General features: G+C 40.0%; 1 protein-coding gene and 1 pseudogene across 4 annotated transcripts in view; one reads left to right on the plus strand and one right to left on the minus strand.

Moving 5' to 3' along the window:
* Window positions 1-11,180, minus strand: part of MANBA (mannosidase beta) — a 129,520-nt gene extending 118,340 nt beyond the window's left edge. The window contains exons 1-2 of one of the 4 annotated variants that reach the window (XM_063808980.1): window positions 10,869-11,153; window positions 3,947-4,119 (exon numbers count right to left, since the gene is read on the minus strand). Coding sequence is in view for 2 of the 4 variants with exons in the window: in XM_001169005.6 (XP_001169005.2) it covers window positions 10,869-11,045 (177 nt within the window). In the remaining 2 variants the exon portion in view is untranslated. Of the gene's footprint in view, window positions 1-3,946; window positions 4,124-10,868 lie in introns of all 4 variants that reach the window. The other 3 variants (XM_063808981.1, XM_001169005.6, XM_016951932.4) reach the window with 3 other exon arrangements.
* Window positions 1,471-2,756, plus strand: LOC100609130 (ribosome biogenesis protein WDR12-like; annotated as a pseudogene).
* Window positions 11,181-11,388: the final 208 nt, after the last annotated feature.

Raw genomic sequence — 11,388 nt, forward strand, 5'->3', positions numbered from 1 at the left:
CTTTGATTTTCAGTTCGGGGCCACGCAAAGCAAATCCTCCCATACCCTAAATACACCTCATGTGGCATCAAACAAGAAAGTATATGTCCAGGTTTAAGGATCAGGATTTTTTAAACTATCTGTTTTTTTTAAATGAGGGCTTAAAAACCTTGGACTTCTCTCTTCCCAGAAATTGAGCAACATTATTAATTGATGACTATTTCTGTTTAAATTAAATTTCAAATGCAGAGTCATTAGCTATTTTATCTCCTTAATGTCACACTTGATAGAAGCAGTCAAACTTTTTTTTTTAATTTTACTTTAAGTCAGTCAAACTTTTAGAAGAAGACATACATATCTTTAAAGGGTCATTTCCTAAAAAGCTTTTGAGATCATTTCACATCATAAAATGATCATGTAAAGCCAAATATTTCCTTAGTTTTTTCTTTTTTATTTAAAAAACATTTTTTATCATTCTCAGTATTCAAACAAATATTTCATCCTTACAAGTCTTAAGATCTCTGTGGAAGGTTAGTATAACAACCAGAAAACCTTCTGTTTTAAGAAAAAATGTATGTTTAGTCATTTTGGATTATAATAATGGGACTCTCTTCTCTGAAACACATCAAAAATATTTCACAAGTCATAATGGTATTGTGGTTATGTTGAAGAAAAAGGAAGTCCTTATCTTTTAAAGACCCATACTGAAATGTTTGTGGATGAAATAATGTGATAACTGGGATTACTTTATAATACTAAGAGTGCCAGGAGCAGCGGCTCACACCTGTAATCCCTACACTTTGGGAGGCCAAGGTGGGAATATCGCTTGAGCCTGGGAGTTTGAGACCAGCCTGTGCAACATAGGGAGACTCTGTCTCTACAAAAAAGAAACAAATTAGCTGGGTATGGTGGTGTGTACCTGTAGTCCTAGCTACTTGGGAGGCTGAGGTGGGAGGATAGCTTGAATCCAGGAGGTTAAGCCTGCAGTGAGCCATGACCACGCCACTGCACTTCAGCCTGGGTGACAGAGTAATACCCTATCTCAAAAAACAAAAAAAAAATGATAACAAAACAAAATAATAAGGGATGGCATAGTGGATAGAGAAGAAACAAAATTAGCCACGAATTGATCATGTTGAAGCCAGGTGATGGATACATGAAATTTCATTTTGCAAGTATCTCTATTTTACTATTTGTTTGAAATTCACCCAAAGTTTAACAAAATTCACATAGAAACTGCTTATTTGCTACTTAAAGAATACAAAAGTAGAATGTACACTGATGCACATATATTGTTAGAATGTACTTATGAGTGATAACCTGCAGATTGGAGACTCCATAGACAGACTCATGGCTCCTTAGAAAGAATGATTGTGGGTGGAGCAGACCCAAGGAGAAAAAGCAGAGTCCAGGCTTAGACTGCAGCTTCTCGCTTACCTGTGCAGTCTAATTTTGAGCGGCCTCTTTGTAGTTAAGAGACAGGAGCTCCCATTCTCTGTCTACTAACCCAAAAGTCTTGTGTGTACTCCTTGCCATGGCTCAGCTCCAAACACATTTCTACACCAATAACAAGAAATATGCTGTAAATGATGTTTCCTTTTCAATCCCTGCCGCCTCTGAATTTGCTGACCTTAGTAACATCATCAATAAATTACTAAAGGACAAAAATGAGTTCCACAAACATATGGAGTTTTATTTCCTTATTAAGGGCCAGTTTCTGCGAATGTCCTTGGTCAAACACATGGAACTGGAGAACATGTTATCAGAAGTAGTTGTGGAAATAGAATATGTGAAGTACACAGCACCCCAGCCAGAGCAATGCATGTTCCATGATGACTGGATCCTTTCAGTTAAAGGGGCAAAGGAATGGATCTTGACTGGTTCTTATGATGAGACCTCTCAAATCCGGTCCTTGGAAAGAAAGTCAATAATGACAATTGTGGGACATAGGGATATCTTAAAAGATGTGGCCTGGGCCAAAAAAAAAAAGATAGTTTGTCTTGCTTATTTGTGAGTGCCTCTATGGATCCAACTATTCTCTTATGGGAGTGGAATAGAGAGAAACAAAGTGAAAGCCCGATCGTGCTGCAGAGGTCATGCTGGAAGTGCAGAGTCTATAGCTGTTGATAGCTCAGGAACTAAATTTTGTAGTGGCTCCTGGGATAAGATGCTAAAGATCTGGTCTACAGTCCCTACAGAAGAAGAAGATGAAATGGAGGAATCCACAAATCGACAGAGAACACAGAGCAGCTATGACTCCCATAGTGACCCTCTCTGGTCACAAGGAAGCAATTTCCTCAGTTCTGTGGTCAGATGCTGAAGAAATCTGCAGTGCATCTTGGGACCATACAATTAGAGTGTAGGATGTTGAGTCTGACAGTCTGAAGGCAAACTTTGACAGGAAATAAAGTGCTTAATTGTATTTCCCATGCTCCAACTTTGTAAACGTTTAGCATCTGGAAGCACAGATAGGCATACCAGACTGTGGGATCCCCGAACTAAAGACCATTCTTTGGTGTCACTGTCCCTAACTTCAAATACAGGTTGGGTGACATTAGTAAAATGGTCTCCTACCCATGAACAGCAACTGATTTCAGGATCTTTAGATAACATTGTCAAGTTGTGGGATACAAGAAGTTGTATGATCTGGCTGCTCATGAAGACAAAGTTCTGAGTGTAGACTGGATAGGGACACAGGGCTACTTTTCAGTGGACAAGCAGACAATAAACTGTATTCCTACAGATATTCACCTACCACTTTCCATGTGGGGGCATGAAAGTGAATGATAAATTGATCATAGAGATTCTTTATACAAATGAAATTGGTAGAAAATCATGAAATTATACTGATGCAGATGCAGAAAGCAGCCGTTTGAAATTTATATAATGTTTTCACTCTTCATAACAGCTAACATTTAACTATCTTTTTCTTATTTTGTATTTATAATATAATAGTTTGTGTTTATAAAATAAAAAGAATGAATGTGACTAGCTTGTTAATCACATGTATAGCTACTATGATGTACTCTTACAGTTTATAGTTAATTAATTTACACATCTAAAATATATCTTTCTCTGGCCATTTATCCCAATTGCATGTGAAGAATATAAGGTAATAAAAAAATTTACAGAAAAAGTACTAAGTATCTGTTGCCTACCACTTTTTAGTATATGTGTATATTTATATACTTATAATTTTTATTTTCAAGTGTAGATTTTGAATAAGAACACATCTTTATAATGGGGTGTATGAAGCTATTTGCAATAATCCTGGATCTATATTTACAGACACAGACAAATATATTCATGATATGTTTTAAATGTTAAAGTAGCTAATAAAACCACCTTTGGGGATGATTTCATTTTTATGTTATATTTGTCTCTATATACCTAGAAAAAAATGTGGAAAGATAAACACTAGTAATTTTACAGTGGTCTTTTTCTGCTTTATATTATGTGTTTTATTGGTTTTTCTTCCTTCTTTATATTTTCTGTATTTCTTTTATCCAATGAACACTAAATAAATACATATTTTTAAAAGAATTTTAATCATGTAACCTTTCTAAAGATTAAAAGAGAAGGAATAACAACATTGTATCAGTATATGGGAATTTAGTGCATGATAAAAGTAATATAACAGCGGACAGAAAAGAAATTGTTCAAATCATGAGTTATAGGCAACCAATTAACTGTTTGGAAGAAACCTCAAATGAATCAAAATTTTAAATATAGGAACTATAAAGATAGCTGAGAGGAATTATTTTTAAGCAAACTACCAAAGACAGAAACAATCATAAAAGGAAAACAAAAGATTTCAACATACACAGCCTTAAAACATCCATATGACAAAATACTTCATTAATAAATGGGACATTTGGGGATTTAGTTTTAATTTGAATTTTTGAAAATATATAACAAAGGGGCCTTATAAATCTATATTAAAGAGGCCACCCATGGAGGCTCGCACCTGTAATCCCAGCACTTTGACAGGCCGAGGTGGGCGGATTGCCTGAGCTCAGGAGATCGAGATCAGCTTGAGCAACACGGTGAGACCATGAGAATCGCTTGAACCCGGGAGGCAGAGAATGCAGTGAGGAAGATGATGCCACTTCACTCCAACCTGGGTGACAGAGTGAGACTCTGTCTCAAAAAAAAAAAGAAAAAAAATCACCATTAAAGATAAATAGCCAAAAGAAGATGAATTAGAAATGCCCATGTCACCAATAAACTTATGAAATAAACATATAAAGGTATTTGACCTTACTAGAAAATAAATTGATTTTGTTTTGTTTCTTAAATAATATTCAAATCTAGCACCTAAGATAAGCACTCTGATAAAATAATGGTGGCAGTATACAACTGGTACAATGTTTGTGAAAAGCAATTTAGAAGCACGTACTAAATGACTAAAAAAAGTACATAGCCTATGAATCAGCTATTTAACTTTTAAATATTTGTCTAAGAAAATAAAGATGTACAGTAAAATTTAGTTAAAAGGATCCTCATCAGAAAAATAGAAAAAAATGGAGTCCAATCTAACTATCCAACAATAAGTAACAGATTATAAGTGATGGTAATTGTATATAACATAATTTTAAAAGAGCCACTAAACATGGTTTATAGAAACCTGTTTAATGCAGGTAAGAGCATCACAATACATTAAGTGTGAAAGAGTTGTTATTTATTTTATTTTATTTTATTTTATTTTTTTTGAGATGGATTCTCGCTCTGTCACCCAGGCTGGAGTGCAGTGGCATGATCTTGGCTCATTGCAAGCTCCACCTCCCGGGTTCATGCCATTGTTCTGCCTCAGCCTCCCGAGTAGCTGGGACTACAGGTGCTGGCCACCATGCCGGACTAATTTTTTGTATTTTTAGTAGAGACGGGGTTTCACCGTATTAGCCAGGATGGTCTCGATCTCCTGACCTCGTGATCTGCCGCCTTGGCCTCCCAAAGTGCTGGAATTACAGGCGTGAGCCACTGTGCCTGCCCAAGAGTTGTTAAGCTGTATATTTAATACTTATAAAAGTGTATGCATTAAAAAAATTAGAATGGATGCACTGAATTTTTACTTTAATAGTGGTTATCCTGCTCAATGAAATAAAAGAGAACACAAACAAATGGAAGAACATTCCATGCTCATGGATAGGAAGAATTAATATCATGAAAATGGCCATACTGCCCAAGGTGATTTATAGATTCAACGCCATCCCCATCAAGCTACCAATGACTTTCTTCACAGAATTGGAAAAAACTACTTTAAAGTTCATATGGAACCCAAAAAAAGCCCACATTGCCAAGACACTCTTAAGCCAAAAGGACAAAGCTGGAGGCATCACCCTACCTGACTTCAAACTATACTACAAGGCTACAGTAACCAAAACAGCATGGTACTGGTACCAAAATAGAGATATAGACCAATGGAACAGAACAGAGCCCTCAGAAATAATACCACACATCTACAACCATCTGATCTTTGACAAAGCTGACAAAAACAAGAAATAGGGAAAGGATTCCCTATTTAATAAATGGTGCTGGGAAAACTGGCTAGCCAAATGTAGAAAGCTGAAACTGGATTCCTTCCTTATACCTTATACAAAAATTAATTCAAGATGGATTAAAGACTTAAATGTTAGACCTAAAACCATAAAAACCCTAGAAGAAAACCTAGGCAATACCATTCAGGACATAGGCATGGGCAAGGACTTCATGACTAAAACACCAAAAGCAATGGCAACAAAAGCCAAAATTGACAAATGGGATCTAATTAAACTAGAGAGCTTCTGCACAGCAAAAGAAACTACCATCAGAGTGAACAGGCAACCTACAGAATGGGAGAAATTTTTTACAATCTATCCATCTGACAAAGGGCTAATTAATCCACAATCTACAAAGAACTTCAACAAATTTACAAGAAAAAATCAAACAACCCCATCAAAAAGTAGGCAAAGGATATGAACAGACACTTCTCAAAAGAAGACATTTATGCAGCCAAAAGACACATGAAAAAATGCTCATCATCACTGGCCATCAGAGAAATGCAAATCAAAACCACAATGAGATACCATCTCACACCAGTTAGAATGGCGATCATTAAAAAGTCAGTAAACAACAGGTGCTGGAGAGGATGTGGAGAAATAGGAACACTTTTACTCTGTTGGTGGGACTATAAACTATTTCAACCATTGTGGAAGACAGTGTGGCAATTCCTCAAGGATTTAGAACTATAAATACCATTTGACCCAGCCATCCCATTACTGGGTATATACCCAAAGGATTATAAATCATGCTACTATAAAGACACATGCACACGTATGTTTATTGTGGCACTATTCACAATAGCAAAGACTTGGAACCAACCCAAATGTCCATCAATGATAGACTGGATTAAGAAAATGTGGCACATATACACCATGGAATACTATGCAGCCATAAAAAATGATGAGTTCATGTCCTTTGTAGGGACATGGATGAAGCTGCAAACCATCATTCTGAGCAAACTATCGCAAGGACAGAAAACCTAACACCGCATGCTCTCACTCATAGGTGGGAATTGAACAGTGAGAACACTTGGGCACAGGATGGGGAACATCACACACTGGGACCTGTCCTGAGGTTGGGGGCTGGGGGAGGGATAGCATTAGGAGATATACCTAATGTAAATGAGGTTAACGGGTCAACGGGTGCAGCACACCAACATGGCACATGTATACATATGTAACAAACCTGCACGCTGTGCACATGTACCCTAGAACTTAAAGTATAACAAAAAAAGGGAAAAAATAAAACATAAAAATAAATAAATAAATAAAACTGTTGGGGGCATTAGCCACATGAACAGCTGTCAAAAAAAAATAGTGGTTATCTCTGGAAGTGATGTTTCCAACCTTCTTCTTACTTATCTATATATTTTTATGTTGGCATACAGAGACTATCTAAAAAAAAAAAAAAAAAAAGAAGCCGCTGCTTCAAAACTTACACCAGTGAGAAATTCCACAGAAAAGCTGAGAACATTCCTAACAAGGGTCCCTTTATCTATGCACTTAACATATCATATGGAAATTAATTAGTTTTCTGCCTCACTAAAGTGGCCTCCCACAAAATAGGAACTATAGTCTCACTCTCAATTTCTTTTTTTATTCCTAATGCCTATTACACTGTGTGGCATAATAGCAGGCTGAGGGCCAGGCACGGTGGCTCATGCCTGTAATTCCAGCACTTTGGAAGGCCGAGGCAGGCAGATGACCTGAGGTTGGGAGTTCAAGACCAGCCTGACCAACATGGAGAAAGCTTGTCTCTACTAAAAGTACAAACTTAGCCAGGCATGGTGGCACATGCCTGTAATCCCAGCTACCTGGGAGACTGAGGCAGGAGAATCTCTTGAACCCAGGAGGCAGAGGTTGCGGTGAGCCGAGATAGTACCATTGCATTCCAGCCTGGGCAACAAGAGCGAAACTCCGTCTCAAAAAAAAAAAAAAAAAAATAGCAGGCTGAAGGAATAACTTTTTCACAGAGAACCCAAAAGACTCTATAAGAAACCAAAGGTTTAGATTCTGTACAGAAAACCCAGAGAATCACCTATGAAATAGCCAAGACTAGCCACAGAATCTCTCACTAAATACAAATTTCATTTAACCAGCTCAGATAAAAAAAAATCCTGGTATTTTCCTGCACCTCCCCCTTCTGTCTCCCAATCCATTAACAAATCCAACTGAAGAAATCCTCTTGTTTCTACATGTAAAATGTGTTCTCACAACCATTCTCACCATTTCACTGCCACCATGCTTGTCCAAGTCAGAAGTCATCTCTTGCCCATACATAGACCAGCAATAGTCCCCTGGTTGGTCTCCAGGCTTCCACTCTCCTGCACTGTAGCCTTCACACAACAGAGTGACCTTTAAAAAGGCAAATCTAATCATGCTACTCTAAGCTCAAAGCCCCCAATAACTTCCCATCACATGTAGAATAAAAGCCAACGTGTTTCCTATGGCTCACAGCCTTTCATGATGTGCCCTAGACTTTGAACTCCTCTCCTTCCCTCTGGTTCCCAGGTCTCCAGCCACACTGGCCTGCTGACTATTCCTGACACTTGTCAAGCTCGTTCCTGCCTCAGGGCCTCTCTCCTCCCCACTCCTGTGTTTTTCCTCTTTGCTGGAAATGCACTTCTCCTTAAAAGTGACCTTTTCAAACAGGTCTTTTTGTTTAGAAGTCACCTTATCAAAATACCTATCTTGAACCACTTTTTAAAAAATAGCAATGCTTTCCAACCAGCCTTCACTGTCTCTTCCTTTAACCTGCTCAATTTTTCTTCAGTGCGCCACCTGCCTTACATTATTTATTAATTTGGTATATGTCTATCTCCTCCATTAGAATGTCCATTAGGGAAAGGACTTTGTTTTCTTTACCACTCGATTTCAAGTACTTAGAATAGTGCCTGCCACATTAGAGGTACAAAATAAATATGAGATAATTAACTAGGTGAATAGATAAATAAATGAATGATATCACCAAGATATGTTTCAAGTTCTTATACAAACACAATATTTGGCCCAGTGTCTCTACTATAAACCGTAGAATATTTCCTCAAGTCAACACCAAAAAGGGATGTTATAATAAAGCAGGTCGGATAACAGTCTCACATTACTGAATAACGATACTGATCTGATGTTGATGATTGCTTCTTTACTTTTTTTTTTTTTTTTGAGAGAGGGTGTCACTCTGTTGCCCAGGTTGGAGTACAGATCATGGCTCACTGCAGCCTCAACCTCCTGGGCTCAAACGATCCTCCCACCTCAGCCTCCCTCGTAGCTAGGACCACAGGTGTACGCTACCATGCCCAGTTAATTTTTTAATTTTTTGTAGAGACAGGGTCTCACCAGGTTGCCCAGACTGGTCTAAACTCCACCTACCTCTGCCTCCCAAGTGCTGGGATTATAGGCATGAGCCACTGTGCCCAGCCTGATGACTATTTTCAACAGGCCTTGTTTTTCCTAAGCCCCAAAAGCCTTCCCATTTCTCATTCCACTGCCATTTGAGACCCATATCCACCCGATTGAAACCTCAAGGTTTTGCTAAGAATTTATGAAGAGAGTTAAGAAATCTCTTCAAATTGTTCCTATGAGGAAGTTATTTCATACTATGAGCAAATTCATTTTCATTAAGTATCTGTTGTAACCAAACGTTGTTTTTTAGCTCTGTAATATGGCACAATAATCTGACTTACTGAAGCCACTCATTATTTCCCATTGGCTTAATTCTTTCTTTTTTTTTTTTTTTTTTTTTTGGTAGAGATAGAATCTCTCTATGTTGGCCATGCTGGTCTTGAACTCTTGGCCTCAAGAAATTTTCCCACCTCGGCCTCATAGACTCTTTCTATGTTGGCCATGCTGGTCTTGAACTCCTGGACTCAAGGGATCCTCCTACCTTGGCCTCCCAAAGCTCTGGAATAACCGGCTTGAGCCAACGCACCAGCACCCATTGGCTTAATTATTTCAGTAAAATCAGGCAAGGAGGAACCCTACAAAATAAACACAGGCATTCTCAAAGCAGATATAAATGAAAACTCAGAGTATACTGTGGTCAGCTGTGTTCTCTATCACAAGTAGTTTGTCAACTTAAAGTACTAAAGTTTGGGAATGATTTACTCTAAAAATACATCGGACAATGGTCAATGTCATTTACAACATTCACCTCCTTTCTGATACACATCTCAGGGAAAAAAAAAAAAAAAAACTACTAAGTACCAGGTCAGAAATTTGGCATAACCCTAGATGACCACCTTGTCATGCAAATAAACTTAGAATGGTGCTCCTGAAAGTCAACCACAGTGCTTCAAAAACACATGATTTTTTAAAACACCAAAGTAAGCATACCACATAGTATAGAGACCAGGCTATGGAGTTGAGACCACCTGGGTTAGAATTCCATTTCTTTCCATTTAGTTGCTGTCACCTTCCTAATTTCTCTGTGTTCCATAATTCCATATTATCCATAAAATTCAGATATGAACACTTACTATATAGAGTTGTTATGAGGATTGGACAATGTATGCATCCCACAAGTAGATCAATTACAAGTACATTTTGCCCCGAGTAAAGACAACACGTGGGAACGCTGTGCAAGAGGGAACAGCAAAAGCAGTTGGAGGATGGAAGTCAGTTTGCAAACCTATGCGCACAGGCAGCCAAACACGAAAACGTTCCCCACAAGTAGTCTGTAAATTGGAGACTCCATTGGGATACACACACACACACACACACACACACACACACACACACACACACGCCCTGAGAGGAAATAGCACCTTTCTTCATCACCAAGTTAGCCTTAAAAATTATTTACCCATTATTAGCCACACTAGCACTGACAAACCCAACTTTACTCTTGTAGGTCATTCTCCACAACGTCTGTGCTGCGTCAATCCCAAATCTGACTCCCTGACGCTTAACAGCGAAAATAAAAAACCGAGACATTACTCAATAGAGTTAACCCTTACTTAACAAAACGCTGTTGTCCCCTGTGGCGTGCAGACAGTAGAGACAGTAATTCCCGACCTTATGCTTGTCAGTGACAGCATGCCCTTTGTATACACGCTTCAGTAGAGAACGACTGCAGTAAGTAAACTGCTAGTAGCAACACTGTTCCCCTATCTAAACTTCCGCTTTCCAGAGTTACTGATGTCCCAACATGGGTCGGTCGCTCAGTCTCCGTCAAGCCCGTACCCCATAGCTTGGGCATTTCCCCCTGCAGATCACAAGATGCAAAGGGGAAGTTACTGCCAAACCGACGAGAATGGCCCAGAGCTGGGGGCTGCCAGGCGGTTCCTGGGCCCCTCTCAGCACCAGAGGAAGGCGGGCGTAGGCTCGCCGCGGGTCGGCCGCACGCCATACCTGGATCAGGCCCTGCTGGAACAAGGCGCTGTGCACGCAGCCAGGGACCGCCCCGGGCAGCTCCAGCGAGCCGTTCCCATTGCAGATGCTCCAGTTGCCCCGCAAGCTGTAACTGAGCTCCGCGGCGGTGGTGCCTGCACCGCACAGCGCGAGCAGCAGGAGCAGGTGGAGGCGCATCTTGAGATCCCGCGCCACCGAGATGTGGAGGGATCGAAAGGCAGTGCTGCAAAGGACCGGCGGGGAAGCCACTCACCCCCTCGGAAGTAGCCGAGGCTTTAGGTCCCCGCCCCGGCCCCGCCCCTAGGTCAGCTGAGCGCTCTCCGGGCGCAGCCGCGGGCGGGAGGGGAACGAAAAGGCTGCGCCTGCACCCGCTGGAAGCCGGGCGTCGCGGGTGCGGGAGCTGCAGCCCCCGAGAATAGCTACAGGCTGGGGGGCATTGCGGTCTGAGCCTTCCCTCAGCGCTTCTTCCCGCCGCCTCAGTACATACAACTGGAGGCAAGAATCTTGCACGGTAATTGGG

Source organism: Pan troglodytes, chromosome 3 (assembly GCF_028858775.2).
Source record: "Pan troglodytes isolate AG18354 chromosome 3, NHGRI_mPanTro3-v2.0_pri, whole genome shotgun sequence".
Taxonomy (NCBI): Eukaryota; Metazoa; Chordata; class Mammalia; order Primates; family Hominidae; genus Pan; species Pan troglodytes.